At 50.5% G+C, this 17,933-nt stretch overlaps 1 protein-coding gene across 6 annotated transcripts in view; it reads right to left on the bottom strand.

The window, feature by feature from the left end:
* Positions 1-863: 863 nt before the first annotated feature.
* Positions 864-17,933, bottom strand: part of LOC105837944 — a 30,712-nt gene continuing 13,642 nt past the window's right edge. Inside the window, exons 1-3 of one of the 6 annotated variants that reach the window (XR_004963749.1) lie at positions 15,644-15,799; positions 13,586-14,190; positions 1,911-2,002 (exon numbers count right to left, since the gene is read on the bottom strand). Coding sequence is in view for 1 of the 6 variants with exons in the window: in XM_012683150.3 (XP_012538604.1) it covers positions 1,836-2,002; positions 3,643-3,652 (177 nt within the window). In the remaining 5 variants the exon portion in view is untranslated. Of the gene's footprint in view, positions 2,003-3,642; positions 3,942-8,747; positions 9,038-13,585; positions 14,191-15,556; positions 15,578-15,643; positions 15,800-17,933 lie in introns of those variants that run through there. The other 5 variants (XR_004963751.1, XR_004963750.1, XM_012683150.3 and 2 more) reach the window with 5 other exon arrangements.

Here is a 17,933-nt window from a genome sequence, read left to right as displayed (position 1 = left end):
CTCCGCCGCCGCCTCCTCCGCCACCTCCTATCCCACCCCCCGAATCGCCAGAGTGGAGATGATTCCCCGGGTGATGCTGATGATGATGCTGCTGTGGTAGGTGATGGTGAGGACGCGACTCTGGATTTTGGTTGTGCTGCTGCTGCGGATGCTGCGGCTGCTGCTGTTGTTGCGGCTGTTGCTGTTGCTGCTGCGGCGGCTGCTGTTGCTGATGGTGATGCTGCGGCTGCTGGTGGTCTAGCTGGCCGAAGTCTGGTTGGGCTTGCGTCTGGGCACGCAGGTCCAGGGCCGCCGTCGCGTCCGAAATTTTGAGGCCTTCGCGAGAAGCCCGGGCTACCCCCTTCCGGCGCAGCTTGCCCGCTTTTTCGCACCCCTTCCGGTAAGCAGCTCGACGGCCGGCACACCTCTGCGCTCGCCGCCGTTCCTTCCTACCTTTCTCCTCGCTCGGCCGCTGCTTTCAGCCTCGGGATCGTCGTAACGATAACGATCCTCGCGCAGCGCCGAGCTTCGACGTGGGCGGCGGGCAACGTCAGTTACTCGCCACCTGCTGCGACTTCCCGGCCCTGCTACCTACCGCCTGGCTCATGAAACTTCCTCTTATGATTCTTCCACTCCCTCTTCCGGGTCCTCTCCCAGATCTCCTCTTCTTCTTTATCGTGCCTCCCCTAAGTCGTTGCTGTCGCTGTCGGTTGCGATGCCTCTTGCGAGAGCACCGCTGGTCGGTGATTGTACGTCCGTAATGCGTCCTTTATCGTGATGACTTTTTCTAATACGCACGCAGATAGCTGTTGCACTGCATACGTTATTCTCCGTTCGCGATACGGTCGATGGTCCTCTTCTTTCTTTTCTTCTTTTTATTTTTCTCCCCTTCTTCTGTGTGGCATATGACTGTGTATGCGTGTAAATATGTGTGTGTGTATGTATGTGTGTGAATGTGCTTTATATGTTGCTTTGCGTGAGTTGTTGCGCGCGCGAGCGAACGTTCTCCAGCAAATAGGAGAACGGTCTATTTTCCTTCGTCTATCTAACTTAAATTCTAGCGTACACTTAAGTTCAGGTTAAAATTCAGGATTGCCCAGCCCGGACGGTGTGAACGAGAAGGATAGTCTACGCGGACGCGAGTCGTTTGTCGGTTGGAAAGGCTTCCGCTCCTCTTCGGGGTGAGAAATCGCACTCGCGGATGATTACTGCTCGTCCCGTTTTGCCCTGAGTATTTTAGCCCCGTTATGTTGGATGTGCGTGCGTGGTGTGTGTGCGTGCGTGCGTGTGTGTGTGTGTGTACCCGAACGCGCTCGAACAGGCTCGAAAAGTTGGTGTTGGCTGTCGCGCGCGTCGGCTTGATTCGGTGAATCCGTGTGAATTCTTTTAAGCGGGACGAGAGCGTCTCTCTCCGGGATTTCCGTCACTCCGTTTCTGCTTCCGCCTATCTTCCTCCGAGCTTCCTTTTCTTCCAAGCTGCTTCGTCGCGTCCGTCGATGACTCCTCCTCGAAATGCGACTCTAGCGTTTTAACTCTTTAAAAGGAATTCTATTCGATTATCGATCACCGCTCGTCGTTACCGATATCGTCGATGGTAGTTGTGGTTGCTTCTTATTATCGTTTAGGTTTAATTAATATTGCACTTAGGTACACTCGTTTTTGAACACACTGAAATATATATGTATGAGCGCGGGGTTCTCTCTCTCGAGCTTTCTTTCCGATTCTTGCTTGTCTCTCTTTCTCTCTTTCCTTCGCTCTTTCGCTCTATCTCTCTCGATCTTTGTCTCTCTATCTGCGCTCTCGTAGCTACTCTCCCGATCTTTCTCTCTTCTCTCGCTATCTTCGCAATTCGCTAATCACTTTCTTCTTTGCAACCCCGCTTCTACTCGTTCGGCTCTCGGTCTTCTTACGCTCTTCTGCTCTTCTGCTTCTGCTTTGCTCGTCTTATTCTGCTTCTTCCGCTTTGTCCAGTCTTCCTCTCCTGCGCGGGAATCTCTCGCTGCAACGCGTCTCCCGCTCGAAGCTGTAATCCAGAAAAAGAAAATACATTTTTGCATTCGACGTCACACACGACAATGTTTAACATTAACACTATAACTACAATTTTTTCAACGTCGTAGGCAATCGTTTCACACGTTTTCGCTCGATTGAGAAAACGAATTCAAACATCAATCAGACGTTTAAATTAGAAGTTCAAAGTTATTTTAAAAGTATTTGACCATTCGAAGGATGTCACAATATTCACTGTGACTCTCGGAATATTAAGATTCGATTATAGATTCGATAATATTAAGATGTAAAACGTCTTGACTGATCCCCGGTACGTGACAGCGACGTTATTTAAAACTGATTTTAAAATTGATTTTTGCTAGATGACACTGCCTAAACTCAGCTGTCGCGACTATGTCGAAAATATCGAGTGCCGAATAACGCGACGTGAATCGAGTTAGAAGAATCCTAATAAAATTTTGCGATATCAGGAAGATATCAGCCTGGAGATTTTATAATCCTATGGCGAGGTTTAACATTATAAATCGCGGCGCTCTTTCGACTGACGTTTATGAAGGGTTACACTTCTGGACGCGACACAAACAATAATTTCAACCAGCACTGTCAGAAGCACGCACTAATTACGCGGCATGGTAAATTTCGTCCATTTGACACATCCAGCTCTCGTGTCGATAATTTAACGTTACACAAAAATTTATGCCCTCCTTTTCGTTACACAGATTTTCGTCGACTGACGCGAATTTTCCAGTTTTCCGGTCTCGCGTTTTAGAAAAGTAAGTCGGCTCGAAAGCGAAGAAAAAAAAAAAACGCCAACGTCTTTTGCCGTCGCGTGATGCGCGGTATCATTGACAACGCCAGGGGAAGATTACGGGATACGTAATGTAAAAATTCAGGATCGGTGTGGAGAACTGAAAAGGTTTGCAACTGAAAGAGAGTAAAGTGTCGATAAATCAAATATTTATTCAAATAAAAGTAATGCCAGTATAACAATGAGCAATAAATCGGAATACAGTGAATAGGATAAAAATAAATGTCCGGAGCACTGAATATTCTCAGAAATGTATAGAGTTGTGATTTTACATTGACGTAACGTTACTGCGAGTAACGCGATGTCGCACTATAATACCACCGATACGTAGAGTTGCGTTTCACCATGATTTCTTTTTTCCCCCGTTTTTACCATTTATCGCTCCTCCTTCATTAAATCGAGAATTTATATTTGCGCCGCTATATTTCCCGAACTACGTCGTTATATTCCGAATTATTTTCGAGCACGCGGTCGAATTTTTTCACCGGCTGGGTTGTCATTGAGAGATGAATAGGGTCGACGCGTTGACGACGATGTCAATGAAATGCCAAATAATTTGTTGCGACGTGTGCCCGGTTTACACGACGTGACGAGCATTGTCGGCTGCCTGGTGAATTAACGGCCCGAAATGATCACGCACGCGGGTATTCGCATAATCGCTAACTCGTTTACTCGCGACACACGGTGATTCGTTACGTTTATTGTTCGCCGTATAATTCCGCGAGACCGCGGACGTCAAGCTGATGATGCGCGTGACCGATTTCGACGAGGTTTCGAGATATTGCCGAACTGAAATTGCCTCGAGCCTGTATGCCTTCTCGTTGTTCGCTTCCTAGCGATCTTACCGAAGCACATCGTATCACACCGGAAATCGAGAGGGGAAGCTCGAAGCGTGTGCGATCGCGACGAAACACTGTCGAGACGGCGACGATGACGTACCGGGCATGTCAGGATTCGAAACAGGGAATAGGAGGGGGTGGTCAGTGTGGTGGTCTCGGGCCGAAAGTGGGGAAAACTGACTAAAATGACACGAAAGTAGAAAAAGAGGAAAGAGTAAGCAGGCGCGTCGACGATGGGAGTTTAGAGATTTAATCGGGCCTAAGATGCACGGAGGATGTGTCGCAACGCCAAGTGTCGCGTTACGTGCACACAACTCGCGGCACACAAGTTCGCGGCCGGCCGCAGGATATCGTTGTCGACAGAAAGAAGATCCGGAAGATCCCTTACTGGAGAGATCCAAGAGTGCGGATGTCAGATGGGTAGATGCGGCGGCGGTCGACGATGGTCGGTAATACGCGTAATATAATCGTTGCACCTCGGTCCGGCTGCTCGCGACCTTCGTGCACGGTATCGGCCAAGACACTGTTCTTCCTCTTCGAAGGACGACGGTACGATAACGACAACGACGACGAAGACGGCGATGACTACGACGACGACAACGACGACGACGACGACGACGACGACGACGACGACGACGACGTACGACGGGGGGAAAAAGCTCTCTCCTCTTCCGCGTTCGAGTCCTTGACGGAGGAGGAACCGAAACTGACTCGGGTCTGCGGCTCGCGAGAAACGCTAAGTCCTTCTCCGTCGGGGGCCGGTGGTGGCGCGCTTCTCAGACCGCGTGCGTCTGACTAAAAGCCACCCCCTCGTGCCTTAAAGAACGCGTGTTCGGGTAGGGGCGTTGTCTTAGGTGGTGCGCGGCCGCGAAATTTCTGGCCACCTCGGGGCGCCTTCGCCGTACGCCGTTTCTTACCGCGGCGATATCGTACCCGGGTCCGACGGGCCCGGGCGCGGGCCCAGGTTACCGTGGACCGACTCGTGACCCCGGCCGCGTCCACCCACGACGAAAATCTACCTCTGGGAGGACGAAAAACTGAAGCCGTCGTAGGACAGGAGTTTTCAAGCTACCCCTCTTTTCCTTTGCCCCCACCAGACACGACGCCGAGGCGCGCGCTCTATCTCCCCCTTTTCCTCAAACTCTCCTCACTCTTCACCCCGCGCCCAGGTGGGTGGGGGATTCTCCGCCGCCGACTCCGCCGACGCCTCGTACGGGGGTAAGCGTCGTAAGGGGTGAGAGAAAGAGAAGAGAGGGGCTGCACTCCGTCTCCGTTTCGCCCGGCCAAGAAAACCCTCCCGGAAGGAGGGTAGGAGAGAGGAGTCGTAAGAACCGATTATCTGTCTCTGTCTATCTCGATCGCTATCTTACACCTCGCGGTTACGTTCCTACGGCGTACGTAAGTATGCGCGGCTAGGGCTAGCGGACTCTCGAACCGTGTACTCTTTTTGTTAAATGTTCGCCCTTGAAAACTTTTCGCCCAACCGTCGCGGATCATCTCCGTCCGTAACCGTCACGTAAACTCACTTGGACCTTACGCGGACCCTTCTCTCTCTCGCGAATCAACCAATTCTCTCGAATTTAATATAGCGAGATATATACGTCTCGAGACGCGCGATATGCGAACGCCACGAATCGGGCTACTCGACTAACCGAAAAATTGTGTAGGGGGCTTTTGTATAAGGGGGTGTGTAACAGTCTGAGGTACGAATAAAAAAGAAGGGGGACCGTCGTATAAAAATGGCCTCCTCCCTCGTGTCCCGTATGGCAACGCACGCGTGACTAATCGCGGGGGAGTGGGGTTGGCTTTTCTTTTTTCTCCCTCTTTACGAATTGTCCAAGTTACGCGGCTCGCACGATTTCGTACGCCCGATTATTAATGCACCAAGTTTACTTGCAACTCGAACGCGATCTGCAGTTGATTAAGTGTCGCGCGGCCATCGATCGAGCCGGGAAAGCGGATTCGAATACATCAGATCACTCTGGCCATCCGTCATCCGACACTCTTCCTTCCCTCCCCCTGCATTTTGAAAGTCAAATCGCGATTTAAACATGGATCATCGACCTTGCGGAGGACGTCGACTTTCCAGTGGACGCGCTGATGCTCATTTCGCGGCGAAGGGTGGTCGATGGTCATCCGGCTCGTCTTACGCACCCTCCTCGCCAAAGTAGACAACCAAGCTATCCCTTCCTACCCTTCTTCTCCCTCCTTTCCCTCCTCTCTCTCTCTCTCTCTCTCTCTCTCTCTCTCTCTCTCTCTCTCTCTCTCTCTCTCTCTCTCTCTCTCTCACTCGAGCTCTCATCTAACGTAGCCGCCCCACCATCGTATTAAGCTCCTATTTCTCCCTTCTCTGCCAACGTCTTTCCCCTCTCTGCTCGCTCCTTCGTCTGTCTCTCTCTCGCTGCCGGTTTTCGTAGCTGAAGCTCGCTTACGCCACCCAACACCCTTTCCTACATCCTTTTCTCTCCCTTCTTTCCCTCCCTTTCTCGGCTGTCTCGACTCGTGCTCCCCACCAGCCAAGCAACCCCCACGCGCCGCTTTTTTACGCTGGCCTCGTCCTTTTTTCCACGTGGTATACACGTGGAAGTATGAGTTCGGAGGGTGGGGAGGCGCGACCCCTTTTTTTCTTTAACCTGCCTCTAGCATTCACGCGAGAGAACCCCGCTGATCGTCCGAGACGACGCAATAACGCGTCCACCCTTTCGTCCTTTTGTCTCTCTCTTTCCTCCCTCTCCGGTTGGGGAAGAGCAGCGGCGGCAAGAAAGGAGCAAAGAAAAGAACGTCGCGTAGCGTGGCGTCGCGTCGTGTTGCGTTGCGTCGCGTCGCGTCCCTCCATACCACATCGTGTCCACCCTATTCGTGTCTCTTGTCCAACGCGCGTGCGACGAGGGTGGACCGTCACGCGAAAAAAGTTAGCCAATGAGTCGGCCGCCCCACGATGGTGAAAAAATCGAGTGACCTTCGTGCGACGCACGTGCGATGCGAGGCGCGCGCTAACTTTCTTTGTCGGCGCGATGGACCATAGACAAATTTTTTTTGCTTCTTAAAGAGATATTCTACGAAGACTATCTCGCTATATCCGATGTGAGATCGATTATTGTGATGTATAGTACACCTTGCGTGGCCCGTATATGCTCGACCACAATTAGAAAGAGACAAGGAATTAAGGCACAACTCATTAATTTTGCTTAATATTTGTCGCGAATCTCTTCATAAAAAGGAGAATAAAGTAATTTTTCAAGTTCTTTAGAGCATCGTAATGAAAAAGAAAAAGATTCAAGAATACATAAAATATAATTTGCTTAGATGCATTTTTGTAATAAATAGGGAAAATTAGTCCTAGACATTCGCGAGTTATGCAATGATGTAATTTCGCAAAGCTCAAGCGTAGAAATATCCAATTTATCGGATGCCCTACTGGCGGAAGACGGGAACAGGACGCAAGTAACGCATTTCCGACACGAGGGTCTCCGGCACGAAAATGGCCCGGGCGCGATCGCGATCGAACTTCCGTTCGCGGCAGGCTGCCGCCGTGGTAAGAATTTCGGCTCGGCTCGCATGCGGGTGGAGAGGAGGGACTCTCTCGCTCGTACACACTTTGCTACGCGCGAGTGTGTTCCTCCGAAAATAAGTACGTAGAGCGCATTGGGCAATCGAGGCTCACTTTAAATTACAAATGAAGCGGCCGGCGTACGCGAGGATAAAAACAGGTGAGAATCGAGCCTTCGCGCTCGGTAAAATGGGGTGGGCGGATTGTCAGGTACGTACACGCGTGTGAGTGAATGCGTGCGTGCGTGCTGCGTATGTAACGTATGTACGGATGTACGTGCGTTACGTACGCGGCGTTTTAGATCTCAATCCCGATCCCGATTCCCCCTTGATCCCGATCGGCAGCTGGACTCGAGAAACCGACCAACGGACGGACGGATACTTGCTGCGTACGAGTTTGTTGCACGTGCAGCACTTGCAATTCTGACGGCCAGTTGTCCGGCTCCGCGCTCTGCGAATCGAGCCGATCGACTACCCCGATAGGACGTATACGCCTTTGCGTAGGAAGACATTTGTCTTCTGGGCTTGATCCTGCCTACTTTGGATTGTCCGCCTTCTTCATCGCGAATGAAGGCGAGGGAGTAGCGCGTGGAAATGTGTCGACGAAGGTGGTCGTCAGATGGTGGAAACGCTGCTGGGATATTTGTTAGCCCATTTCGAATTTTTCAGTCCCCGTATTAAAAATGACAAGGCCGTTACCTCTATTCTCGATTAGAAATTTCAATCGACGAAATTTTATTATATCCAACCTTTAGAACGTTTTCTTAATAGAAATTAATAGAAAATGAATGTATAAACGATAGCAATGCCAATATGTAGAATATATTAAGAATTTTATTGAAAGTCTGAGAGAGTTATTTGACACGATTAATATGGCCGAGATTAAATATCCGTTTTCAATTTTCACATTTCTATAACGAGAGAGAGTCTGTCACGTAAAAAGATTTCCAGCGCAACTTTAATTTGCTCGGACTTTTGTCTTTTCGCAGGCGTACGCTTTGCTGCTCGTGTGAAGTAGCCCCGTCGCAACCCCCGAACGGAAGAACCACCCCGTGGCGAGGTGACGCCTGGCGGCGAAATAAGGTACGAGGAAACGAACGAGTGGAGAAAAGGGTGAGTCGTCTGTAAGGTTTTTGTCCGTGCTAACTTTTGAATATCGATTAGAGGAGCGAGCAGAATGGTAAATGCGAGCAGATGTGTGATCACATGATACATCTAATTATAATAGACACGAAACTGCTATGGCAAATATCGAAATAAGATTTAAGCTTTGCGAAAAACATCTGAAAATATTGTACAAAAAAGTCGGAGAGATTGCGCTCTCTCGACGTCTTTTCGACACTTTTACATTCTTCGAGAAGAGATTTCGTTTAAAATTTACGCGGAAATAAATAGCAAAATTACGTCGCAAACAATAAATCTGTGTAGTTCTGGCTCGAATTCAGATTCGAAATTCATATAAGATGCAAGAAAGGCAACGTTCGCGTTTCTTACGTGACGACGACGGAAGCGCGAGCGGATACATCCTCGTAATCGCAGCGTAGTCGAACAATTGAACTCACCGAGATCCGTTACATCGGTATCAATCCACGACCACCTTCACGCGCGTTATCATATTACCGTGGCGGACACGCCGCGACACGCGGAGGGAATGAGGGGGGCGGCACACACTATACTTTACACAGCGGGAAATGAGATTAGGATCGTCGCGACGACGGTCGCGATTCTCGTCGAATCGGCGAATCGGGAGGAACGTGCAGCACGCGAGCCATCGAAACTGACGGCCCGGATTAAGAATTCTAACGGTAGGAGTAGCCGGTCGGCTGTAGGATGAAATGAGCGACGCGTCCGGCGCATTACGCAATGAAAGAAACAAATGAAGCTTAATAGAAAAACTGCCCGCGCTAGAAAAACCCATTCCGTCGTGCACTTAGTACAGCTGCGTCAGAAAGTGCATCGGCTGTTCTTTCTCCCCTCATCGTCGTCGTCGTCGTCGACGACGAGACGACGCGCTTCCTCACGACGAAGCGATTTAATGTCTACTTTGAAAAAACTTTGCTGCTTTAACTATATTATATATTTAACGTCGGGAGGGTTTAAATAAAATTTGTTTTCCTCTCGGCGGGAAATCGCGCCAAATTATTCGAACACAGGTATCGACGTTCCTTCAATTTGCGGAATATAATATCGAACGAAGGCGGAGCCAAATCGATGGAACGGCGCGCGCGGAAAGTCAGCGATCCGGAAAACGCATACGGGCGACCGCGAGACAACTCGTGAATTTTTTAGATCCGTTTGGACGGACGGGCTAATTAACAGTAATCGAGCAAACGTGTAGAATCGGCTCGCCGCTGACCGGTGTACTTTGTTCGGGTTCTAAATTTGATTTACATTAAATATGAGAGAACGCTCGTCGGGACGGTGCGTGCAATGCATGCGCGCGCGAGCGGGGCCGTATCGCCGCATTAAATATAACCAAACGCGGCAAACGAGCGTAATGAATCAAATTATTTCGGACCGCGTCGCGGTCGGGGGAATAATTTACCCCGCGTGAAAAGGACAAAAGCGCTTAAAAAGGATGAATTGTAGACTCGGCTTCGAGTTGGCGCGTACACGCGGCGTGTCGTGTGCCGCCCGGCTGTTTAGACAACCGATCCCGTCGATAATCGATATCCGCCGATTCTAGATAATTTAGGATGTCACAAATGCGCGCCGGCGGATCAAAGGCCAGCCGCGTACACGTGCGTACGTCGCGCGTGCATGCTCAAGTCCGAGACTCGACGGCACGGACACGGAGGAGAAGCCCGGCCGCCGCGAAACGCGTCGCATCTATTTTTCCCGACTGTACCACCACTGTCGTCTGCGGCTGTGTCAATAGAAGCCAATCTAAGTACATATGCACACACATACGTAATGCAGCTCGCCGCACATACACACTGCGGACTCGTGATGCAATCGTGTGTCTCGTGCCTCGCGCAGTTTCGACATTCTCTTTGCCCCGCGCTATGCGTAAAGTGTGTGCTAATGAATTCCGCGATCGAGCCGATCTGTCGATACGGACCTGAAATTTTAATCGTCCGGTTCACGGTCGAGCGATCTCGATTCCCGGCTTTCCTAAATCGCATCCCTAATCGCGATTTAGCGCGGCTCAATCCGTAGCGAGTAGTGGTATCCTATCGCACTCGTGTTTTCTGAGACTTTATGCGAAGAGAACCGCGAGAGAGATAAGATAAGCGTGCGCGGATCCAGGATCAAGGTGACGAAGATAGTGTCGTGACTTTGCGCGGCGCATCGCGACAATCGTTCCGGAAAAAAACTGACGCGCCTCGCGCGTTATCGGAAAAATATACCACGCACCGTTCTTCGCGAGCGAAAGCGTAAAATTCACAACGTTTTCAAGTCCGGAGAACCGTCAAGGCGCGCGCCCGTCAGAAATATCATCTCGTATTTCACGTGAAAATATCTACGAGCGCGCCCCGTAATCGTATTAAATTTAATTTTTAAAAGCGCCGATTGCCGAATCGCGACTACGCGCGCGTCGACGTAAAACGTCTTCGGCAGAGCGAATTGTGTCTTGAATTATTTGCAAATCGTTTTTAATCGTTCAAATTGACGGCGAAGAAAGAACGAAATAATTGATCGGGCACACCGTACGACACGGTGCTGATGTAACGGTGACGATGAAAATACAAAGGCATGGTACGAAATACATGGTATACGATTAAATTTTGTAACATCGATGACAGCGAGAAACGATGAATTTTCTTTTTAATGATTTAGAATTATAAACACGACGAGCGGGTCTCGTTTATTTTGCAGCGAAGCCCGTCGCGGGCAGATCCGGGCAACGGACGACGGGAGTCATGAAAGATGGCAGACGCCGGTCGATGATTGCGAATATTTTTGCCTGCGCAGTCAGTACTTTCCGCCTCGTATATTTGCCGTAAAGTACGAGGGGGGGGGGGGGTGAGCGGGACGAAATATATACATAGAAAGATCGTTAATCAAAGCGACTGGGAGCTCTGGTCCGGGATACCCGGCCGGCGCGGCGCGGCGCGGCGGAGCGAACGGCGAGTTTTGCCATTTTTGGGGGGGAAAATTTTCCGCGGAAATCATTGACGTCGCCCGGGTCATCGACGAGCTCTACCCGGCGGACCGAACAGCTACACGTACACGCGCATACGAGGGCAATGTGTCCACGTGTGTGTATCAGGGTACACAACGTGGGAGGCCTGTGTCTCGTATATCGGGGTGGTAGTTCCCGCAGAGAACGGCGTGCGACGGCCTCCCATTGGCCTCCCATTGGCCGGTCCGGGGGTGGCTCGCTGCAGTCATCGATTCAGGCAGTCATTGGCTGACTCGGCCCCGGCCGCCATTTTGAATGACTCCGGGATCAATACGCGGGGTGCGGAAAAAAAGTGCATGCAGGCCCACCGCCGCCCCCGGTTCCCTCGGCCGTATCTCACCGCCGTTCTATCTCCGTTCGCACGCCACCGCCGTTCTCCCTCGCTCTCTCTATCTATCAACCGGTTCATGCAACCACCGACACCGTTGCACCACCTCCTCTTTCCACCCAGGGGCACCCTAACGCCTTTCCGCCGCCGACTACCGCACCCCTTCTCTTCCCGCCCGTCGTTACCCGCTCTTCCTCGGATGGCATCCCCGGCGCAACAACGCCAACCATCGACAACCCAGTCGAATCGGGGGAAGGGGGGTGGGCAGTTTGCATGCATGTACGCGTGGAGGAACGCATGCATGTACGGCGATACACATACGGCCAGCTTGAAAATCATCGAAAAAATACTCGGCGAAAGCGGGGTTGCCGGTGTTTCGCCGTGGCGCCGCCGCCGCCGCCGTCGTTACCACCGCCATCCCCCGGCCGTTGCCACCGCCGCCGCCGCCGCGTTCCATCGTCATTTTCTTCTCCCCCCCGGGGTTTGTGTCGAGAGTATATGCGATTCTCTCCCGCTCGCTCTTTCTCGCGCGCGTATGCGTTGCTACGTTGCACGCTACGTTTTCAACACAGGCCAACTCGTCGGGAAATAGGAAATTTGAAATCGAAGCTCCGCCGCTCGCCCGAGCCCACCCTCTTCCCTCTTTCTCCCGCATCACCCTTGATCATCGGTGCAGCTCCCGGGCCTGGCACCAGACCCGGGGGTGCGTCATCGAACTCGGGAAATAGAATGATTCCGCGCGCTCTTTGTCTCGGCAATCCGCGACTCCCTCGCCCTCCCCCTCTTTTTTTACATTTTTTTCCCCGCCGTTTTTTTTTTGCGAGCAAAGCGGAAAATTTGCTCTGTTCGACATCGTGAAATAATTATTAATCCGACAAAGAGAACTTTGCATGGAAAATAATTCGCTACGTTGTCACAAATGTATTGTCGTGAATCAGAATCGCATGCAGTTAGCGGTAAACGCAACGACCATCTTTTGTATAATTTTGTTGGTTTTTTTTTTTAAGTTTATCCAGCATTCGTTACTATTTAAATGCCGGCAGTGATCCGGTGGAGAATTAAAACCAAATAGAAATTTATTCGCACACAAAATCGAAATAAAACAACTCTCGCGAAAGAATTCGCGATAAACGCATGCATCGCATCGGTCTGTGCTGCCGTTGCGAGAAATTTGTTTCGAGATACGTTTGAAATGTTCGCCCCGCGACAGGCCGACCATCAGGTCGTTGCATACTACTTAATAATCTGCGAATTATAATGGTAATGTACATAACAACGATTCTCCACCGGGTAACAGTAGTCATTACGGTAGTCGCTATTATTACGGACACTTTCGCGTTTAACTGTTTTACCGTAATAAGCCGTGGCCGTTCGGGAGACAGAGAGAGAGAGAGAGAGAGAGAGAGAGAGAGAGAGAGAGAGAGAGAGAGAGAGAATAGCGAGCGATAGCAGGCAGGCCGCGGCCCGCGCGAAAGTATGCATTACACCGCGGCTAAGTTTTATAGCGGCCACCGTTGTTAGGTGGTGCCGCGCGCGCGCGCGCGCGCGCGCTCACGAGAGAGAGAAGACTGTCATTACGGAGTAACTTGCGAAACGATTGCCTTTGGACGTAATGTTATTTGCACGATACGGATTTAAGTGGCAGTGTTGGAAGATTTATCGTTCCGTTTATGACACGCCGCTAAATGCGCCGTGCACGAGTGATCTTCGTTCCGCCAAGTCGGAAGTCGGAACCTTCTCTCCCGACGAATCGCGACCGGAAGAGAAGAGAATCCGCTCGAGGGAGAGAGGCGTGGACGTGGTCCAACTTTTCTCTCGCGAGCGGTTTCGCGACTTCGGAACGAGGATCTCGCGTTTGAATAATTGACCGAGAAAAATTGTGACATATACATGTAGGCATGCGACATGCAAAAGATCGATATTCAGTTAGCTGGTTGGGTACTTACGTTTGGAACCGAACTAACTGAAACAAGGACATAAGGCTTCTCTTGGTAGCAACGACTTTTAGATCACATTTTTAGTTATTAAGAATTTTATCGTTTTTTTTCATTTTTCGCTTTTAAATTTACGTTTAAAATCTAAAGTTTCTCAAAACTTGTTAAAAATATACTTTAGTCATATCTTTACAATTTACTTTGTAGGCGTCTAAAGTGTTATCTTTTTCTGTTTGTTTCTTTCCCCCCTGTGTCTCTCGTTTGTTCCTTCGACAGTGTAGGTGTACTCTTCTTCTTTAAGGCAATGCTTTTGTTTCAATTTTGTTTCTTCTCTTTTTTTGGTGCTTTTTTTCGCGTATTTTTCTTGATTTTCTCCTTTTTCTTCTTCTTCTAATCGTCGTCTTCGTAATCGTCGTAATTTCGAAATCAGGATTGCTCGAAAGTGTGTGTTTTTAGCTTCTCTAAATTACTTAGGTCCTTTCGGCAAAACTTAAGAGGAGTTGTTCAGACGTTATGTTTCACAGACAGAAATCGGTGAGTATTGTTTCGGAAACGGCGAAATTAATTTTTCAATGAAATAATTATGACAACACACATAACAACACAGTGCGACGCGTCTGGAACAGAAAAGAAAAGGGGGGCGGCACCGCCCGGCAGCCCCCCAGTACGTCTTCGTTACGATCGGTCCGCCGAATTACTTTCGATCGACGATGGGTCCTGTTCGCGGTGATTCACCGCGAAAGGATCCACCGATTGCTTCGTCTTATTAACGCGATATTTTTATGTTTATTCTTTTCGGTAATGCGAGACGGTACGGTTACGTTAGAGTCGGAATTTCGCGTTTCGTTTCGAAACGGTTTAAGGAGGGACCTGAGAAGCGTATGAGCGACGACAGGGTACAACTATCATGGCAGATTTCGAACGAATCCTATTGCTGAGATTAACATTTTCATTCTAATTCAAGATTGAGTCAATTACTAATTTTGAGTTAAATATTGAAGTGTGAAAAAGTAAAAAGTACAAAAAAAATGAAAAATGAAAATTAAAATTTGTAAAAAATTTGAAAGAAGCAAATCAAATCACGAAATCTTGAAGTATAATTCTTGAAAATAATTAGAAGGGTCGCTCGGTGTCGATGACCCCTTGCGCTACTAGTCGAAATGAAATTCCAAGATACCATCTTAGATAATGAAATAAAAAAATCGTTAAAATGAAAGAAACACTTTATCCATGCAGATTACCCAAGGGATCTGGCATCATCGATAGTCGTACCCACGGTCGAGGCATCCCCCGAGTCCACATCGGCGTCGGTCTAAGGCCATTCGAATCTCCCGCGCGACAAAAGGAAAAACCTTTGGTATAAGAAGGGGGCCACGTGACTCGAGGAACGAATAAGCGTCTTTGCCACCCCCGCCGCGACGTCCTCGCCCGCCCCCTCCACCTTCTCTCTTTCCCCTTCTAGAGAGGCGCGCGGCGTCGCTCCTTGCGCGTCGTGGTAAGACGCGTCGGGACGCTGCCTCCGTCCTTCTCGCGCCCTCGTAAGCTCCCTGTCTCACGTCCTTTCTCCCTCTCCCTCTTTCTATCTGGTCGCGCTCTCTCCATCCTCGTGCTTTCCCGGACTTTTCTCCCCCACGTGCTTCTCGCGAGTCGGCAGTGTCTGCTGGCACGTCGCGGGGTGGCGATCTTGAGTAGAAAAGGACTCTTCTCGGAGTTCGCTGCTCCTCCACGTCCTCCTTCCCGCTCTCCTTCGGCGCTCTCTCGCTTCTCCCTTTCTCGCGAGATCGTCTTTCGGTCTTCGCCTCTCTTTCGCCTCCCTTCGATAGGTCTCTCGTTCCTTAGCGTGGTACTCTCCTCGGATCTCGCCTCCTCGGGGGAAGCGCCGCCGGTGAGAAGCCGCCCCCCAAGCCGTTCCCGGTCCCTCCTTTCTCTCGCGTACACGCGGACTTATTAGAGCGCGGCGCGAGGTCTTTCGCGTACGAGCACCTCCGCGATCGCGGCACGCGTTCCCGAGGAATCGTCACGGCACGGCCCGCCGCGTTTACGCGGATATTTCCGCAGGATTTCGGTAACCTTTGATAGAGGCATTGCGAGCATCCCCGTGTCTGAGTAGCAACTGCGCCGTGGCCCCGTGCCGGGCACCCCCACCTCACCTCCTCGCCGCCTCTATTGCACCACACGCCGCCCGCCGCCTAAACCGTGCCGAAGCGAGCCACCAACCCTCTCTCGGACGCGCGCTGGCCCTCCACCCGCGCTCTATCTCGCTCCCTCACCGGTTTCCTGCCGCCACCGATCGCGCTCTCGCACATTCGCCCGCACGCCCGTCCATCCGTCCGTTCGTCCGTCCATCCAACCGCTCCCGCGCGCGCTCCTGTCCTCCTTCTCTCTCGCTCTCTCTCTCCTCTCTTTCGCGTTCTCCCGCGCACGGCCGTGCTTCGTCTCGCTTTCTCTTTCCGCCCGGTCGGACCACGAACCGGCATTCGCTCGGTTACTCGGACGCGCGCCTTCCTCTTTCGCCGTCTTCCTCGCGCCACCCCCCGCCCGCGCCCCAGAGCAGGACGATGTGCGCTGTGTGCGATGCGCTGCGCTCCGGCAGGCCGTTACTTGCCTGTACGCGTGTGTGCGTTTATGCGCTTGGCGCTCTGCGCGCGGCCGTGCCCAGCCCGGCGCGCGCGCGGCGCTGCGTTGCGTGGCTAGGCGCACCGAGGCGTCAGGTGGATGACGCCATGTACGCGTCGCGCAGCAGAGGCCGTTTGTAATGATGGTAAACCGGCCAACTCCTCTCTCTCGAAATCCGGATAAGTTTTCATGGCCAGCGGCGCTGAGACCGCTACGAAAACGATCGCGTTGACACCGCGTCCCACACCTCGGCAGAGGGTGCGAATGCGATTTGGATAATTTAGTCGCGGGAATTAGGCGCGGATACTACCGCCTAATTTTTGCCCGGGCTCCCCTTCTCTCTCTCTCTCTCTCTTTTTCTCTCACTCTATTCATCTCACGCCGCTTGTAGACTATAAGAGGAGATAGTTTTCTCTCCAAGATATAACGATGCTTTATAAATTTCTTAAGGCTCGCGATAGAGGTGGATTAATCGCAATTGTTTCGTTGCTAATTAAAGTTATTTTTTAACTTTAGAAACAATCTGAATTCTTGATAATTACCCGTGATAAATATCCGTGGTAGGCTGACGATAATCCGCTGTAGGAACTTCTTATTATTAAAGGGGAAGACGCTTTCTCAAGTTTAAACGTGAGTTAACCGAACAGTTAGCGCCAGTTTGGCATTCGCAAGATCGATATTTTCGATGAGTATATCCTTGAAGCTACTCGATTCGCGTCCAACGATCGTTTTCAGTAGACATCGCGGAAGAAAGAAGAAACGACGATGGCGTCCAATAAGAAACGGTTCGACGATTGTATTCTCGAGTATTCAATTATAGGTTTTGCGCGATTTAACGATAGTTAAAGTAGCAGCCTTCGCAATATCTCCAACACTCCATTCCAGGGACGATAGAACGGCTGGTAAACGATGAGGGGTGGCTTCTCTGTCGCTACCCAATAACGATTTGGAGGCGTTATCGTGGCTTTACATCCCTTTGGCCCTGCCGTGACAGTAAGGTTAGCACGCCGTTGTTGCATACACGCCAGAATGGAGTTCACGATCATCGTGTATTTCGAATCATGGCACTGACCACAGTACACCCTACGCTACTTTACAACGGGGAGATAGGCGAAAAGATAATAGCGTTAAAAAAAGTATCTCCTCTTTTTCCACAATTTTTAAATAATACCAAATTTGTAATTTATTTATTTTTTTTTTTTAGCAAAGATGTGTTTACAAAGTTGTAATTTTTTTATCGATACAATAATTTCTTTCAAAGTTTATTGAAAGTTGAAATATTTGCAATTTATTTGGTAATAAAGATTTTTGCGAATTAAATTGTAATGCATATCTCAAGTCGAAAGGACGGCTTTTAATCTCTGTAGAGGTACGACTTGCCTGGCACGTCGATCGGTATACTCCGTCTCAGTCTCTCGCATGCAATAACAATTTGGAGGCGTTCGTGCGGCTTTACATGCTTCGGTACCACCGTGACAATAAGGTTAACACAGCAGCATTGCGTACGCGACGTAACCGGGTACGTACACCATCGTATTTCGAATCCTAGCGCTGACCGCAGCTCGCTCCATCGCGCTTCCACGGGGGTTGCTCGGCCGCCCCCAGGTCGGCGTGCCTCGCCTCTGGAAATTCTCCAGCGGCATTCCCTAGCGCGAGCCTTTCGTCGATAGAGAGGCTGGATCTTATTACGACCTGCAGACTACGCGTCGAGGTATGATTTCATTGCATATGATGCGGGGACTGG

This window comes from Monomorium pharaonis, chromosome 6, assembly GCF_013373865.1.
Source record: "Monomorium pharaonis isolate MP-MQ-018 chromosome 6, ASM1337386v2, whole genome shotgun sequence".
NCBI lineage: Eukaryota > Metazoa > Arthropoda > Insecta > Hymenoptera > Formicidae > Monomorium > Monomorium pharaonis.
The sequence above is the reverse complement of the archived record's forward strand: the minus strand, read 5'-3'. Positions and strand labels throughout refer to the sequence as shown.